This window comes from Caloenas nicobarica, chromosome 4, assembly GCF_036013445.1.
Source record: "Caloenas nicobarica isolate bCalNic1 chromosome 4, bCalNic1.hap1, whole genome shotgun sequence".
NCBI lineage: Eukaryota > Metazoa > Chordata > Aves > Columbiformes > Columbidae > Caloenas > Caloenas nicobarica.
Window position 1 is genome coordinate 19,580,474 of NC_088248.1, and position 18,913 is coordinate 19,599,386.

The 18,913-nt window shown below is 43.9% G+C and overlaps 1 protein-coding gene across 1 annotated transcript; it reads left to right on the plus strand.

Annotated features, from left to right (window-relative positions):
* The first annotated feature begins 798 nt into the window (after window positions 1-798).
* MGST2 (microsomal glutathione S-transferase 2) lies at window positions 799-18,334 on the plus strand. The gene is made up of 6 exons (XM_065634267.1): window positions 799-949; window positions 7,321-7,428; window positions 12,199-12,298; window positions 13,482-13,552; window positions 15,410-15,491; window positions 18,202-18,334. The coding sequence occupies exons 2-6, from the start codon at window positions 7,371-7,373 to the stop codon at window positions 18,332-18,334; spliced, it is 444 nt and encodes a 147-aa protein (XP_065490339.1). The 5' UTR covers window positions 799-949; window positions 7,321-7,370.
* Window positions 18,335-18,913: the final 579 nt, after the last annotated feature.

An 18,913-nucleotide genomic window follows, 5' to 3' on the forward strand; every position in this document is an offset into this window, starting at 1 on the left:
AGCATATCCATGTGATGACCTGGAACACACTCTAGAACCAACAAGCAATCTAGAACAAGTAAGCTAGAAGTCACTCTGGAGCAGAGAAGTGAGCGAAATCCCACTCTAGAACGACGACAGCAAAAAGGTGAGCTAGAACCTACTCTAGAACTGCAAGTAAGGAAACTGCTAGAACAGAAATCAAACCTCTACTCAGCAAGAAGTGAGCAGATGTGGATCAGGCAATATGTCTTAAAGCTGCAGTCAGAAACCATCACTGCATTCCATTCAAACAGATCAGAAATACACTAACAATAACCAAATATACAACCTAAAGAGCACAGTGGCAAACTAACGTACCAACCCTGTATGTACGTTTCTGCCATGAAGTCAGCACAGTCGGTCAGTCAGAAGAAGAGCTGAATGAGGCAAAAATTTACAGCTTCATGTTTTTGACTCTGCTGTACATCAGAGATGGCTTTTATGCTCCTCCACAGTTTGTGCCCTGGTGAGGTAGGTGGACATTCCTGTTCCGGGTTAGCTCCTGTGCTGATGCTGCTTGACAATCACATGCTGAACAAAACCACCAACTCGTTTGCCAGCTAGATACACGCAGGCAGCCTTAGTTCCCAAAGAGGTAATTTCTTAAAGCTTCCACCCAGGAAATGAAAAGGATTCCTCCAGCCGCGCTAGCAGAGGGCACACACCAGTCGTTCTGGCATACCCCAGCAGAGGGCAATGGCACATGTACATGTGCATGTGTCACTGCAGAGCACTGCTACAATGCACAACAAAGTTCTCTCCTGCCCCTCAGATCTTGGCACAAGTCAGGGAGTCGGTCCGTGCTAACACATGGAATATAACCTATCTGGAGCTGTATCAAGGCCCAGCAGAAAATCCGTCAGCACGTAACTAGCCAGCAGCATGAACAAAGCTTTCCAGAGCTGTCCTGAGTGAAAAAGCCTGTCAGGTAAGCAAAGGCTTCGGCAGGATTTTCATTGTAAGATCAGAAAATGCGTGCGGTCTGGCTTTCTTGCTGTGCTCTTGTAGAGAAAACAGATAACTGAAGCTCTGTTTCTTTCTGGGCACATCCACAAATGTGAAGCAGAAAGACTAAGCTGGAATGGTTAGTGTGGAGGATGAAAGGGCAAACAGATACGGTGGAGACTCAGACGTCAGGAAAAACCCTGGTTGCTTTATATTGTTCATGGAAACTTTTTCATTTTGAACTCTTAATGTTAGCCTTAATGTCCTTTTGAAAGGGACAGAAGCAGAATTTGTTAAATGTACGCATACCTGAAAACGAGACCCACAATTTGAGGCAGTTAATCCAGACCCTCTTACATGGGATTTTTGCACTTCTGAGTACAAAACCGTGTATATCTCAATTTGGGGCTGAAAAATAGAGGTGTCCAGAACTAGCAACCGCTTTAGAAAACACGAGGAAACGTTTACAAATCCTCTCATGGTAATAATCATAAATATCAAGTAAACAGCGACAGGAGCAACTGCTGCTGCAATATTGCTCCCATTTGTCGTGCTTGCATCAGCGGGCAATGCAAGGGGACATGACTGTCAGAGGAGAGAGAAATATGTTGCCAAGCAACATGACACCCCAGCTGGGGGACCCCCTCCCCTGCCTGGGAGCAGACAAAGCTTCCCGGGCCTCCTGCCTTTACCGTACAACCCCTCTGAACGCTGCGAGAGGCCAGAGCCAGCGGCCATCTGGGAAGAGCAGATGGAGCAGCCCTGGACATGGTCAGAGAGGGCATGAGAGCAGAGCCTCTAATGGGCGAGGAGAGGCTGCGGGGACCAAGAGAAGAAATGGCAATCGCGCCAGGGAGGGATACAGAAAGGAGCCGAGGGGATAGACAGAAGCGAAGCCAGGGCGGAGTGTCCAGCCTGGGAATGTGGCTGATCCAACAGCACTTGGATCAAACCCCTTTCCCCCACGGAAGGGCTGGACCTGACTGGGGCTGCCCCAGCTGGGAAGAGAGATGGAGGAGCGTGGTAGAAGATACTCTTCAGGTTTTTTACTTTTCCTTTTGTCTTTTCAAAACACGCCTGTGCAAATATGGCACTCACGATCTCAGCTGCTTAGTGTTGTTTTTTTTTTCTCAAGGGAGCTGGTATCGTGGTCTCTGCATGTTCTGCTACTTGCCACATGGGAGGAGGGTGCAGAGGCTGGAATTTAAAGTTCAAGGATGGCACCCAGCTACCCGCTCCAGTTCCTGCCTCAGCCATTAACCTCCTCCGTTGGCACGGCCGAGTCACACAAGATTTTCAAGTAAATCTCCAGGAATTGGGCATACCACCTGATAGAAATCTGGGAGCAGCCAAATGTGTAACTACAGCAGGCACCTTGGAAAACTGTCGGTTTTTCAGTTATGACGATGACTGGGGCTGCTACATTCCTCTGGTAGCTGAGGGCAAGCGAGCATCATTCTGACACAGAGAGCCAATATGTACCAACAGCATCTCTGAGAAGTCGAAGATGCGAGCAATAAACAGCAACACACAGTTGTGAATGTCTGTAACACAAGCTGCACTGGAGAGCTGGCCAGGCTGGGGGGCCTCGCTCGCCAGCTACCCAAGCAAATTCTAGGACCTTCCTTATCTCCTAAAGGCATCAGATAAGGCTGAGCATGAGCACATTTTACCTCCCACCTCCTAAGCACAGCTGGTTTCCACAAAGATGAAATTAAACGTCCTTCTCTATGGTTGGAAAGACTCCCTAGATTTGAACTGGTTCACTAATTAAAATAGCTCTTTGTCCTTGGTTAGCAAGTTAAAAAATAGCAAGTGCTACGTTGTCACAAATATAGTAAATGTTGTGAAGGGAGACAAGAGATGCACGACCAACACATCTTCAAATCTCTTGCTGAATCTCCATTAATCCTCTGCATTCCAGATATCAGAGCACTCACGCTGGCCTGGGGATCTGCTTCCCGTTGGTCAATAGCAGCAGGAAAATCTTTAAACCTCCTTTGATGCAGATATAAGTCATGCAGGTTCTGCATCTCACAGACCAGCCCTTGGTTCTCCCAAGACCACCTGCTGCAAACTGGAGATACCGTTCCCGGAGCCAGCGGGACTGTGTGACACGGGAAGTATTCTAACGTCTGGAAGCACTGACTTCCAGCTCCACCACTTCTTAATAAGTTGCTATTTATTGCTGAAATGCTGCTAATTTGTATTATACAGGCAGTCGGGCATGATGATCGTATTGGTCCACAGCAGCTTTAGGCTGTGAATGAGGCGCAGCACGTAAGCCACACTGATTTCTATAGGGTGAGGAATCTAGGAGAGTTACTTCTAACCTTCGGGCACAATCATGTGCACTGACAAAAGAAATGGGACTCTCTCCTCAAACACTGTGTGCTGCAAGGCCCACCACCTCCCATCCAGGCTGGTACCTTTTGCAGTACACATTAAATCTCTCACAAGGGAAGTCAAATGAAAGAATGGGAAATAGCTTTGTATACTGCATTTCCTCCTCTTCTGCCGAATGGGAGAGGCAGGGTTTGCAGAATTCCCTTCTTGTGTTGAGCTGTACCTCTTCTCTAAAGATTTACCACTTGTTCCAGAAACACTCAGGGTAGGATGAAGAAGAGGTCGGAGACATGAGAGGTGAGGAACATTTGGCCCCTACTCATCTGTATGCCCCAGGTATTCTCTGATCACCATACACACACAGGTTTTTTACACTGCAGCGCAGATATGCTTGTGTGTGCACCGTTTTCCTGAAAGGGTTCTGATAATCTCTCCCAAGCCAGTGGGAGAGCTGAGAACAGGTGAAGACATTTTAAGAAAAAACAAAACAAAACAACAGCAAAGTTTTTTAACAGAAAAACACTATTTTAACAAACAAAAACTCCACGCTGTGATTACATGAAGGTAGTTCTTATAAAAATCTAGAGTCCTCTTTTTGCTGCTACTTTGAAAGCCTGCTATGATTACAATGAGACATAATGCAAGATTGGTACAGTTTATGTTTTATAAACATATGTAAAAATATATTATGCTCTATTGCAATCCAGAATTGCATCCTGGATATGTTCTTGCAATGTCCAAAGTAAAAAATGTAATGATATCCTAAGGCCATAAGGAAATCCAAGAGGCCTGTGGCCATGTGGGGATTTATGTGCACATAGCAACTCACATTAACACTGACAGGAGTTAAACCACATCGATCTTTTGTACACCTAGATGGGAACACCATGAACCAATTCTTTCCTGACTTACGTCCAATATCGATGGAGGTGACATAAGGCTGCAGAAGATGCAGATCAGGGAAGAATCCAAACCTCTGGCTACTACTGTGTTTGATCCTTTCAATTCTGCTCTGCCGCCACCATCAAAAATAGCCAGGTCTCATTCCGCCGCTGCCCAGAGGATGGGATGGAAAATGAGGATCTGTTTTATCATTTGGTAATGCTGCCACAAAGCAGGGGATTCTGCATAGCCGGACCTTAAAATGAACTGGATAAAATGGACTGTTCATCCTTTCGCTGAGGCACCATGTAAAGTATATAAGAAACAACAGCAGACACGGGTTACAACTAGTATTTAGGAGATAGAAATAGGAACATTTGAAGGAATAGAGCTATTTTCTTCCTCTTCCACCTGTTTCATGGTTCTGATAAATTTAAAGCCTGAGTATGACCCAGTGCAACACAGGCTCGTGTTCTTTGTAATATATTGTAGAGAAGCAGAGTAAATTAATAAAACACAGAGCTCACTCCTGTACTGCTGTAGCTTTTGATACACGAGCTAGCCTCAGACATTGTAACAGTCCTGATTTACCTACACTTCCAGTGAAAAGATACATCAGATATATTTTCCCTTCCAGCCAGAGAAGCCCCTTGCTCTTCAGAGCCTGTCTCCGAGAGGTGTTTAAAAATAAAAGATGCTGCACAGCCATTTGTGACTGGCCTTGAAGAAGCTGCACCCCAGCACACACTGAACGCTGCCCTTTGCAAAGCTTTTTTTCAGCTCTTCCAGAGACAAAAAGTGAGCAGCTTTGACAGTGTAACTCCATTAAAAGAGCTTATCTGATCACTCTACTTTCATGCTTAAAATGCGTTTGGTCTCACTACCTCAACCGTCTGCTCTCTTGTGACAGCAGTTCTGCCACCCTGCTGGGATTTGCCTTCGCTGCTGGTCAAGAGGAGCTTCTCTACAGAGAGAGGGGCCAGCCTCTTTGGGAAGGTCTGCCAGAGACCCATAGGTCAGCCAGATGTGGGACCACTAATTTGCCTTAAGTCCTGGGGCTATGCAGACTCCCAGCTCTGATATGCAGCTGCTACTTGAAACTACCAAGTCCCGTCTCTACCCTATGCCTCGGTTTCTGCTGCTGTAAATTACATTGAGAGAAACTTGTTTTACCTGTAGAGCACACATGCACAGCATGGTGTGGGAATAAAATACCACTGTTTCCAAATGGGAAAGGCCTGAGTCTGCTAAGATACCACCACTGTCTCTGACTTTACATTACATTTCACTGCTCAGAACCTCTGTTCTTGCTTTGAACAGCTGCAGAAAATACATGCATTTACAACAACAGAGATAAGCAAAGCACATATGAAATACATGCAAGTGGAGGAAGTGCAAAAATCAAATTACATTCATCTGGAGCAAGCTGAGGAATCAGCCACAGACAAGCTGTCAAAATGTCCTGACATAACTGGAGAAACCTTTAGTTGATCCGGGCATCTATTTATATATTCAGGCTTATACACATCATCAAAGCTCTGGGCATCTGAGATACTACTGTATTTCCACAATCATAAATAAATCCAACCTTGTTTTGTGTGTGATCAGACTTTCTATTCTGGGTTACATAGGGAGGATACATAACGCTAGATCAAGTTGCCTGTGGGCTACACATGACCAAAAGCAATATAACTCTATAGGCAACTACAAACTCCCTGCTACAAGTGGAAAGCGAACAGTCTTAAGCAGACTCTAGTTCAGCCATAATGGCCATGTAATGTGACATTTCTGTGGATTTAACCTCCTGCCCTACATTGTATTCCTACCCACTTTTAAGTCAATCTTTGTTGGATTTTGCATGTCCATTGCCATTTTGAAATTCACATCCTTTGAATAAAGTCAGAAAAAACCTCCAGTAATTCAGTTTTAGCTGGTCTTAACATGTTTAGCTGTTGTGGTTTTAACTTTTCAAACTGATCTTGCAAACGTTTCAGTGACTGGCTCTGTCAGACTTTTCCTTCACTTGACTTATGAGCAGGGTGACAATGCTTTGAACACCTCTGAGCCAGCCCCTAAAAACATAGAGAAACTGTGTGGTCAGAAACCCAATCCCATACCATGGCAAGAACCACAATTAAAGTTCATAAATCAGCAATTAAACAGCTACTAAGCAGAAACATCCAACTACTGTTATTACAATATATATACTCTTCCAGTCTTTAGAAAGAACTACATACTGACTTAATACCCAAGAAATAACCTTTCAAATTTAGCAAGGTAAAATAACTGATGTAAAGTCCTTTTCATGTTAGTCTTTAAAATGAGCAAATTTCACTAAAGTCAATGAAATACCTCACTTTAATGTCAGTTGGAGACAAAGTGGATAGATAATCCTGGAGTCACAACAAACATTACACTGGCTGTGTTCCAGGAGTCTTATGGGATCATAAAGCCTAATGACATTAAGCTTCCTCTTAGTTAGGGCTAGCTGATGAAAAAGTGCCCCTTGAGAGAATCTCTCCCAGTTTTAGGACTAGGCATAAGCTATAGGAAGTATACTCCAGGCAGTAAAATGGAGATATTCCTTTCTTTCTCAGTTGTTTCACCCTTTGAACTATCCTGAACAATTCTTTTCTGCATGCTGACTACTTGTAAATGGCTGTCATGCCATCCGTAAGAGCCTACGTTGTACATGTTCAGCAAAACCAGTAAATCAAGCGTGGGGACAGTACAAAGCTCTGCTCCGCCCTCGCGTCTCCTGCACCTGCTGCTTTCGAATGGTGCTGCTGAGGTGGATGCAGACCTCGCCGCGCTGGACCCCATACAAACGCAGAACAAAGTGTTCGCCCCCAAAGAGATCGCAACTGAAATCTAAGACATAAAAGAACAGCTGAATCCACAGAGGCAGGAAAGGCTGGTTTTGTTCTCCCTCTGCTTTCACACAGGCGAGAGGCAGGCAGAGCCGCCTGACTGTATTTGAACTTTTTCGGGAATGAAAAATGGCCATAATTTTGCACTCCTGTTTTAAAAAGCGAGGCTGTTTTATTTCTAAGGCAGACCTTTGTGGCAATGCTGAAAAGCACTGTAATTCTCCCAACTGTTGTGTTTCCTTATTGCTCCCTCAAGCTCGCTGTGCTGTACCCGCATCCTGCTGGCGCACGGAAGCTGCTGGGAGCATGGCTGGTGATCTCATTTTCCTCGCCGCTGTCTCTCTGCTTTCCGCCTTCCAGCAATGTAAGAGCTGCGGGGCCGCGGGGCTGGGGCTTGGGGAGGGTTCCACCGGTTCTGAAGCACTGGAAATTATTTTGTGGCGAACTGGCTGCTCCGTAACTTTAATTTCTGAGAACTCCTAAGTTATATTTTTCTCACCGAAGCATTGTTTACCCTCTCTGTAGTCTAAGAGGGAGCTGGCTCAGTGGGGCAGATTACTTTTCCCTGTGGGAGAAACCAATTTGTTTTCAATTCTATTTTGTTTGCTGACTTTTTGGAATTGTACTATTGTGACAGCTTGTAACTAGCTGTAAAGTTACCCCAAAGCCACATTGCGTCTTGGTTTCGATTCTTATTTAGGCACCTATACAACTGAAAACCTCGAAAGTGAGAGTGAATTTGTGAAATTAAATACACCAGTACTGGAATGAAAGTGCTGTAAAAACTGTTTCCTGAGTTAGAGATATATACTAAATATCTGAAATGAAAGAAGAAAGCAAACCTTTACCACAGGTAGCAAAAATATCATATTTTCTATATCATATTCTCATCATTTCCTCTTACATTTCTTTAAGATCGAAATGGATTTATTTTATCCCATGCTGAGAGAAAGGAGAAAGGGAAAGAAGTGGGCAAGTGTGAGCTGCTCTTTTTGTTGTCTAGCAGTCTAAAACTGCGGTGGCATTTTTAATGCTCATCATTATTTTCTTTGAAATGTGTTGATTCATATAGTTGTGTTTACACCAGGAAACAAGGTACATTTTTAATGCATTTGTGCTACATGAGGATGAGACTAAGAGCAAGTTAAAAATAATTACTTTGCCTTTTTCCAAATATCTATAGCACTGCCAATTTATCCAGCAACCTATCCATGTGGAATGACTCTTTATTTTTTCTCAAAGCCTCAGCTACTGAAATAACATTTGTACCCAGGAAAAAAAAAAAAGCTTGAGAATGTGACCCTTCCAAGTTAAAAGAAGCCCAACACAACAGAAGGCAAATAAAAAGCACCTAAAATTCACATTTTCTTTTTCTGTCATCAGATCAGCTACAACGTACCCTTGTGACCTTCACAGAACATTCCTATCTGGTGGCAATGTTTATCATCAACTTCTGTGAAGGTTCAACTCGCCTGCCTTGATTTTTAATGTAAAAGTGTGAAGGATTAAAAACCAACCAAACATACATACATACATTATCTGGAAAAGCACTGCAGTTTGAAAACTGAAGGAATTGTACAGATACTGAAACTGGAAAGGGGAGGAGAAAACACATCCGTTCTCGTGATGGTTAATCCATATCAGTTGACCTTAGTTAAAATCACAGAAAATACAAGATAACCTGGGTTTTAATGCAAAGTGGCAGTCTGACGTCAAGGCCAAAGAGAAATCTGTGTAAGAATCTGATCTACTGATCTGATTTAAATGATGCTTTGGCTTACTTTCAGCACACTTTGTAGCACGGGCAAACTAACAGAGATTAATTTATGGGAGTTCCCTGGCTCTGGAAGCGTGTGTTATAACCAGTTCGTGTAGGGGGAGCAGCCCAGCGTGAACCGATTGCTGTGAACAAAATACACACAATATGCTGTTTGCTCTTCTGTTTATTCTGCTGAGCCTCCTGTCCCGAGTCAGGGAGGTGCTAAAGGGCAATACCACCTCCCTGAAGCAATGCTGGAAGTCAGGTTTCACTTTGCAGTCATCAGAGGTACAAGATTTAGTGTCTCGAAACCATGAGTTGTTCAAAGAATCAGGTCAGCCAAAGATTAGGCTGTGCAAGAAATGCTGCAGGATAGAAAGAACGACCAGAAACAATGCAGGAAGGGGTTCCCAGTCATGATTCCTGTTTTAAGCAGCTATGATTTGCTTGAGAGATTAGTGCTTTGTAGACTGATGGGAAAACAAGGGAATCCAATGAAGAGACAGAGTGAATCCCAGGCATTGATATAGGAGAGAACAGGGAGGACCGGGGTCCAACTACATAATCTATTTCGAAGGATCTCTCTGAACTAGCACCTTTTAAAGACCACTCTTAATAATTCCGTGATCCAGCAAGACATTATTATAGAAGTACTTGATTTTTTCTTAAGGTTGTTAGGCCAGGCTGCATGAATTAACATGCACTATCATACACTGCAATACAGGTATCAGCTTCTCTACAGACTTTTAAACACAAATAAAATATTTGAGAGTAATGTTCCTTGAAAACCTGCTTTGTCCTATGTTTTCAAAGTAAAGGTATTAACTCAGTAACCATAAATGCCACCTGAAGATGAAAGCGAAAAAACAAAAAAGGCAAACAAAGGCAAGTCAAGCCTCAGTCATGTAATTTCGCCTGCTAGAACTGTACGACTTGATACAGGGGGAAGAAAAGGCAATGAAAATCTTTACTTACTCCTGCTGCAGTGCCTTCTGGAGTCCTCACGACTGCACCTCCAGTAGCTGGTGCAGAAGAGCTCTCCCATTGCTTTATTATTTACTTCAGCCCTTGTAACACCATAATCACAAAAGTTAAATTTGGAGTTCCATTGCTACTTTCCATTCACCGGCAAGGAACTGAAAGGCAAGTTCTATAGAGTTAACAAAAAATACAGTAATTATTGCTCTCCTGAGCTCTTTCCGAGTCCCTGGTTGGCACCTGTCTTGTTCTGCACACTGGGCTCACATTTTCTTTTAAGGTGACAGACATGACTTGAATTCTCCCCGTATACAGTGCCACAGCTTGTTTTTCATTGGCATGTAAAAGCCCACTTGTCCCTAATCGAAGCAAAGTTCCCATTGATCACAGTGGAAACCACTTAAGTGGATTTTATGATGGTTGGCCACACTGTCACAACCCGATTTCTATTTTTGCGTATGGTTAACGGGAGTCTCCCATGTACAAATCTCTGCCCCTCAAACTACAGCCTTGCTGAACAAGCAGTACCGAGGGTGAACAGCATTACAGCTGAGGCCAGGGTTATACCGTGGCCTTGATGATTTGGTTTGGTTAATTGCACTATAATAAACAAACAAGAATGATTTGGGCCCTACATTGCCTTAACCTTCTTGTTTCCCCTGGTAAGTTTAAAATTTATTCTGTTCAGGGCTTCTCTTTTTTTTTTTTTTTTTAAACTAATTCAGGTGCAGTGACCTGCCTTGGCCTGCCTTAATTTCTCAGTAGAAAAAAAAAAGTGGCTCTAGATTTTGAGGGTGACAGAAGCCAAAAAGCAACTTTTCAGTTAAGTTTTCCAGGAAAATATTTCTCAAAAATAACTCTTGTGCTTCCATGAGTTCCGGTCTCCCTGAGGCACGTTCCCTAAACCCTCCCTGCTACCATTTGGCCTTTCTGAAAGGGCTGCAAGGTGGCAAATAGATGAATTGCCAGGCATAACGAGACATGTGGGTGGGAGTGGAGGGGGTCTTGCTGGATGCAAATACAATGAAAAGTCCTGTAAACCTACCTTACAGAGAGATATCTGAGATGCTTTGACTGGTTTCCAGAGAGAAAGGTTAAGAGGTCACTCGGACACAGCCCGTAATTACTTATATGGGGAGAAGACAGATGGGAAAACACCTTTTTGGGAAAAGGCTTTGGCCACAAGGCTGAGACACATGAGGTGCAGAGGGCAGCACCACTAACATCTCTAGCCATATTTTGATGCCGCTGCTCCCAGAAGGGAGGTCAGAAGGTGTGCTCTAGGCTTGCCCATTAGGCAAGTCTCTTTAGTGAACTCAGGTGGGTGCCTGGCTTCTGGATCCAGATCAAGTTTAAGGTAGATAGCGAGCTTCCCATACAGGGTGGATATGACATGGCCAGAAAAGTAACTCCAGGTACCCTGAGAGTTTTAAAGTCAAACAGGCAGCTGGCCAATAGCTCTGCCGCATACAGGACAGTGCTGTCTGTGTATCACCTTTTGTCCTCGCGAGCCTCTCAAACTTTTAAAGGGAGACTTCTGCAATGAGTACATCAGTAAATGAGGTATACATATATACATCAGAAGTGACCTTAGAAATTCAGGTCAGAAGTGCAGAGATAGTGTTTGATAGGTTTGGGGTTTTATGGTAAGTACCTGATACTTGGTCACTTTACAGTAAATAATCTAGCTTTTTCGTGGCACTGCATCAGTCCTAAAAAAATGCGTTTTCCAAGACAGGGAAGTCCTAGCAGCTCCAATCAGCATAGCTGCTCCAACAGGCAGCTCTCCGAGCTCTGCAGCAGATGCGGTGCAGAGCAGCAAACACTTGCAGCCTCCTCAGTTGCAGCTCTCTGCTCTTTCCGACAGACAGAATTTTGAGAGCCCCAGACAATACCAACAGATGGAAAAGCATGTGCTACAAGACATGGCTAAATAACTTTTAAAAGTTGGTTGCCAGGTTTTTGTTCCCAATGATTGCAACGCTGCCCCATGCTCTAAAGCATTACAGGTCTTAACGTCACTAAAACAAAATAACCACATGCTATTCAAACAAGCAGGGAAGCAACCCCTGTCAGGGCAGTTTGCAGGGCTCTGCAGTTCTACGGTTCAGATGAGACGGAAGGATGTTTAAGTCACAGCTAGCTTAGAAAATGCAGAAAGAGAAAGAATATATTTCTGAAATAGCAGCTTTTCCCCTTCCTCGTAAGTCACTCTTGAAGATCAGATCTAAACTTTTGTAAGGAAAAACTAGTTTATCTGACATTGGTCTCTTTTCATTAAAGAAAATAGAAAGGGCTGAAGAACAATGATCTCTATTTAAAAAATCACTGACATGTAAGGGACTCAACTGAGCTGAGGAACGGTGTAAGTTGTGGGCCCTTATCTTTTACTTACAGGTCATTTTGCTTGGCTGGTGGGGAAATCAAGAATGAAGCACAAGATCATGCCCCCAGCTGTCACTGGAGCTCCAGAATTTGAGAGAACATTTCGCGCACAGTAAGTTCAGAGATCACTAAGATGGTGGCAATGAATAACAATCGAGTCCAGAAGATAAGCAAAAACGCTCTCTTAAGACATTACCTTTTTCTTTCCATCCTTTTCTCAAACGAAATAAAAATAATGAGGAAAACACATTTCAAATGGTTCAGCTATTATTTTCACGATAATGGAGTAAGTTCAGCTCATTTAAAACAGTCGCCGCTCAAATTCTGATCAAACAGCAGATTACCCAAACCTAAGTAGGGACTGAGAGCTGTAACTGTAACTTAGAGAATTCAGATGTTCTGGATTTAGCGGGCTGTGCTGCCAGTTCTTGGACTGTGGCTAACACTGAACACATGGAAGACAGGAGCAAACATCTGTCTTCACAGAGGATAACTGCAGGATAGCCTGTCTAAGAAGACAGTGTTTTCCTAATGGGCTTAAGTTCGTGATTAGCTAACGACCCTATGCAAAAGTATTTATGCGTATTTCAAACAATCCCATCTGCTGTAACTGTAATTGTAGTGGATAACAAGGAGACATAGAATATATTAAGCAACATAATAAATAACAGAATATGTTAGACATAGAAGGTTGCCTAATTCATTAAAAAGAAATCCATTCAGAACAACCCAGAAAAGATATCCCAACAAAACATGGGTGGGAAAACTCATGATGTCCACAAATAAAGGTGTTACAGCCCTCACCATACGATGTATCGCGTGCTGCCTGTGCCTGACAGCACTTCCTAAAGGCAGCTGGCCTCAGCAGAGCGATCCGAGCTGCCTGCACAAGGCTCTGTGCTTCCTCTTGCAGTCCTGGGAATGCTGACCCACAAAACTTGCAGAGTTACAGAGTATGGAGGTAAGTGATTAACGTCACATCCATGTGCTGGGATTCCTGCCTCCTTCTGCTGCACTTGATTTAAGATTATTTGTCCCATTTATTTCCATGCGGTTGGGATCCAGATCCTTGTCTAAGTTTAAATACCAGGAAAATATTTGAAATAGTTCGTGTTTGAGATTACAAAGAAGAGAATTTTTAAGAGCGCCTAATTGTGGCTTGACTGTGCTCCCACTGGATTTGATAGCATCAACTTCAGTGGCAACAAAATGAGGCCAAAGCCGATTTTTCTTTAAAATCCACCCCATAGTTCTTTTCCTTTCCAGACTAACATTCTTACAAATTTATTCTGCAGACAAAACTGTGTGGAGTTTTACCCAATATTCCTTACTGTCCTCTGGACTGCAGGATGGTTTTTTAATCAAGGTAAACACTTTTCATTTTTATTTTTGGCTGAGAAGTTTTACATAAATTTTTTAAATGCTTTAGTTTTTTCAGGAGGCGAATCACGGTAGACATCTTTTCCCCTTCTTTTAATTGCATTACCTTAGCATAGCCTTCCTAGAAGAATGCTCAGTGACACTGAAATCCCTACTTAGTCATGGCATTTCACATAGCCCCACCAGCTTTTACTTCTCTTTGCCAACCAAGGAGCTGCTACATGGCACATTTATTATTTTTCGGGGTGAACCATTCAAGAAAGCAGCTCCTGGATGCTTCCCACTAACAATTACTTGCAGGTTACGGGAGGATTCTGACAGGACACCAGGCATAGCTGTCATCCCTGGGGAGCAGGCAGCCTGAAAAGGCTCAGGTCAGAGCACTCATTCCTGCGGCTGGACCCCCAGCCGAGGGAGATGGAGCTCAAACCGTCAAACCTTTGGGTTTTTACATCTCAGACGAGTGACACCACCACTGGGCTGTGACTCAGTTATTTGTTTGGGAACACAGCACTGAAGCGCAGTCTTAGCAGTGGTGTCTCCAGCCATAGGTATTGTACCTCAGGTGGGCCGCGAGGACTCGTGAAAACCTATTACGCTTTCTCAGGCATCCAGCAGGGGGTCAGTTTTTGGCCAAATGTTCTGAGCTCAGATGCCACAGAGCTTTCATACCTCTCGCTCTGTTGGGCTTTCCAAGACGGGTCTGTGATGTCTGCTAACAGTGATGGGGTGAACACTCGTAGGACTAGAACTTGTGACAGAGCCTAACTTTGGAATTCTGCTTTCCTAACCCTTCCCCAGCTGTTGTTTCAGAAGCATTAAGTCTGAGGGCTGGAGAACGGATAACTAGATCATGCCTGCTATACTTCTCCTACCTGAATGACTAGCTTTCTTCTTCATGTTCTATAATATGTTTGCTCCAAACCAGTAATTTTGGTTTGGGGCTCTCTTAGAGCCAGAGTTCCACCTCCGCTATAAATCCAGTGTAAACCCAAAGTAGCACCACGTGAGTCAACAATTTGGGTATAAGATAGTATATGTGCTCGTAGACAGACACTTGAATTGAGGAAAACCACAGTTACTAACGAGCACCACGGACATGTGCTGTCACATGTATGAAAAAAAGGATTATGTTAACCTCCCCTTTAAGTCATTTTTTCAGCTGAGCATCTCCCATAGGTATGTTACGGGAGTTAATCCAGAACACAGTAAAAGCTGTCCTCTGTAATACTCACTTGCACAGTTTCAAAGAACATGAAATTAACTAGCACTGCTTAGTCCTGGATAATATGACTGACCTACGCACCCTGCTCCATCTATCAAATGGAGATAACTTTATACTCTTCCCACAGGGAGGTCAGAAAGCTAACTTCACTACAGGTTTCTCTCATGTCTTTGGATAAAAGCTGCTATATAGATGCAAAGCAGGTTATTAACAACATAAATAAGATTCTCCTTCTGAAACAAACACTCTCCTTTAACACAAACTGCCATAACAGTTCACAAGCCACAGTGCTCCATCCCGCTGTCCTGTGGGGAGGGGGTACAGATTCCTATCAGTTCTTGAGATCTCCTTTTCAGGGAATGCTTTTAAGTTTTTTTTGGGTAGTCCTATGTCCACCCCTATCTGTAAACCCATATCAAGAGCATCCCATAGTGAATGTTCATGAATACATCCATCTCCTTTGAATGATTCTTCCCCAAGATAACTTCCTGGGATATGGGTAGCTATGAAAATCCCCAGAGCCATATAACTAGAAGACATAACTAACATGGTTAACTGTCTGCGATCCTAATTTTTTAGTTTTGTGTTTTTCACCCCCATTAATCTTTTATTTCTTAGAACTAGCTTCCTTCCTGGGCGTGCTGTACGTGTTTGCCCGCTACAAGTACTTCCACGGTTATGTACAGTCTGTGAAAGGAAGGTAAGGAGTTACCAGCTGAGGGCAGGTTAAAAGCTCCAGGCTGCGGTCTGAAGCCGGGCGGAGAGCCAAGGACTGGCAGTGGGAAGTGACTGTAATTGAATCCAACATGTGTAAAGTGTCAGCAAGAGGTCTGAAGCAGAAACCCTCGGGGAAGAGAGCTGGCTGTGACAGCAGGAGCCTGGGTTAAGATGTGCACATGCTACAGGTCAGGAGAGAGGAAAGGTTTGATGCTCACCTTGTGGGTGCCGGCTTTGCACTGAGCATGTTGGCAACCAGAGTCGGAGAGGTCGGAAAGCGGCAGCACAGTTTTGCAGCTCAGGTTTGCTGCGGGATGGGAGACCGCTCAGGCAAGGCTTGCACAGTGCCTGCCTGTCTGCTATTTTCATTTTTCCTCACTTTGTCACATTAAGACCTTTACTCTAGCTGTACGAAATGCACTAAAGGAAGCAAGCAAATCCAGCCTTGTAGGCTGATGAACTTTTCACCCAACAGATAGGAGAACACAGCTTCAGATAAGCATACGTTAATGAACGTTAAGTGCACAGCACCTCGTAATGCAAATTCTGCTTCAATAAACATGCACACTGGCAAAACACCCCTCTGCTATATACACTTAAACACACAGTTTATTTCTTGTTTCACTGAAGCCACTGCACTGTCTTCTGTGTCCTGACCTAAGGCTCCTCTTCCAGCACACTTGTCAGTCTCAAAAAGAAAATAGCATGATAAACACTTGTCATAAAATTAAAAAACTTGGTATGTATATTTCTAGAGGAAGATACAAAACAATTAGATTATTTAGTAGTCAATAATCCTGCAGCAGCAAAAGAGTATACTATTTTCCATAGCTTGTGTACTGATGTTATCATTCTCCTTCACTGCAGTCTCCACCAATCCATTACCCTCTTTGGAAGAGATGTTGCTTAAGAGAAGGGAGAAGCTATGTTTTTTCCAGAGCAAATATATTGAGATAATATTATATGTCCCAGTAAGAGATGCAGTAGTTCAAATGATGCAGTGAACGCCAACCAGAAGACTAGCAACTATTAAGGAAGCAAAACAGTCTAAATAGATGAACAAGCATAGCATAATGGACTTTTATTTAACCAACAAACTAAAAAGTCCTTTGTCTCAGAAATCTTTCCCATGCTTTACTTCAGTAGTCTTAGACCAATAGGTTCGGCCTCTCAAGGCAGCCTAAGAACAGTGCCTGGCTTCACTATCAGACAGAGCTTTACACTCTGGTGAAACTCTGGTTTCTCTGCCTTGAACAGAGGGTGCCGAGACTCAGTCTGGCAGCCCTAGGAAATGGCTTTGCTGAGGAGACCTGCCCCTGCAGGCCTGGCTGGTGCTGGCCTCCCCCCGGCTCAGCACGAGCTGGGCATGCAGAGCCCAGCACCAAAACACAGCGGAGCTCCAGCTGCCCGCCTTGCAAGGAGGTAATTAGCCTTCACACCGATTCCCAGCTGTCATCACTGACTACACCTGTGCTAGTTATAAAGACAAACCTGGTCCGCATGCTCAAAGAGCTGGTTACGACACACCAGTGCACTTGACTACATGAATTGCAGTTCAGATTTGCCAAGGCCAGATGTTTTAAGAACACAACGGGAACATGTGCCTTCTACTTGGTTTCTGTGCTGGAGAGGTCTTTGCAAGTGAGCTGTATCCTTTAGACGTCCCCTCCACCTGGCTCTGACTGATACTTAGAAGGGCTAAGCTCAAGGCTTCTCGTGCTCTCCTGAAACGGAGGAAATCTCATACTTCGCCGTTTTCAAATCCACACCTAGACGGGGCATGCACAGAAAGGCTACTTCGATAATTCTTAAGCACCAGTGCGATTCTCATGCTCCCTGCACCCCCAGACGTGCCTAAGCAAGTAACTACTTGAGCTGACAAGCTCCCCTCCAATGCTAGCGTGATGGCATTCTCCAAAGAGACCTTTCCTCGCTTGCTCTGCTGGCAGGGGCCAACCCAGCAGCAGCTCCGTATCAGACCAGAATCTGCACCAAGGCAACTGAGAGCAGCCCCAGGAGAGCGTGCATGGATGGGCAGATCCCTGCCCACACGTGCCCAAGAAGCCAGTCTGTGTTTCCAAGCTGAAGGGCTCTCCCAGCCTCTTCTGTGGGAGCTTTCCATTTTGTACAAATAAAATAACCTGATCCTCTCCCGTCCCCAGCAAGTGCCCTAATCACTGATTTTTAGGATCGACACTCTTTCTTTCCAGTCCAAAAATCCATCTCCAAGCCAAAGTGATAAGCAGAAGCAGATCTCCCAGCTCAGCGGAGAGTACCCGACCAGGAGGTGTGGATGTGAGAGACACACACCTCTCCCCCAGCCCCAAGGGCTGCTCTCCCACACTCCTACACCTAAAGTTGCAGTGAGGCACTTAAGCTTGTCTGTGGCGTTACCTACAGGTCTTCATGTCATGGGATGAGGTAGCTCATCCTGGAGGAAGTTCCTAACTTCCACATGAATATTTAGAAACGTTGGGGGAGTTTTCCCATAGAGAGGATATTAGGAATCTGTCTTCTCCCTAGCAAAAGTCACGTGTGGGGATGGTTTATTACCAAAAAACCCCCAAGGCAGCATCACAGCAGTGATCCTTTCTGATGTTACGCACCTCTTCTTAACTGGTGTGGACAAGCAGTTTCACTGTAAACACACCATGTACAGCTTGTAACAGTGTTTTTCTGCTCTCCACTTTTAGGTTAATAGGTTTTTATTTGAATTTGATAATTCTGATTTGCTTGATAACCCTGGGTGCAGCTGGCATTGTTAACAGCTTTCTGGATGAATACCTGGACTTCAGCATTATGAAGAAATTACGCAAATCATTCTGAAGACCGTTTGTTTTGTTTTTTTTAAATAAAGTAACATGGATCCTTTCCCTGAACAACAGAAGATGCATGTGAATAAAGCAACAGAGCTCTTTACTAACAGCCCATTGCGATGTAAAATGCATGCTTCTCCCAAGCTGTTTACGCTTTCTCATTTCGTTACTTGAAAAAGAGTCGGTAAGACAGAATGTCATGTCACCTGCGTTTGCAATTAAGTATTCTCTTTTCAGTACAGTATTGTAAATCCTAAACAAATTACATAAAACTAAACCCATTAATTCACTGATTTAGTTGCGACTTGCACTGCAAGCAACAGCCCATCTCACCCAATGTCCTTCAGCTTTGCCAGTGCCTCTGTAGTCTTCCTTCACTCCTCTTCATTTCCCCCAGCAGCGTCATTCATTCTGCGCAAATGTAAAAAAAATGCTTCCATGCAATACGCTGTTGCGAGGCCCCAGTTTTCCAGGAATATCCAATCCCACTGCATGAGGCTGCTTAAGCATATCTGGAAACACTGCTTTCTTCGGGAAAATATTTAAAGCTGCACTTGACCCTATGTTTCTGTGAAGGCCTCTTGATTTT

Coding starts and splice junctions, on each gene's coding strand:
- MGST2 (XM_065634267.1), top strand. CDS start 7,371: ATGGCTGGTGATCTCATTTTCCTCGCCGCTGTCTCTCTGCTTTCCGCC. Junction 7,429..12,198: donor GCTTTCCGCCTTCCAGCAAT/GTAAGAGCTGCG, acceptor TTTTACTTACAG/GTCATTTTGCTTGGCTGGTG. Junction 13,553..15,409: donor AGGATGGTTTTTTAATCAAG/GTAAACACTTTT, acceptor TTTATTTCTTAG/AACTAGCTTCCTTCCTGGGC.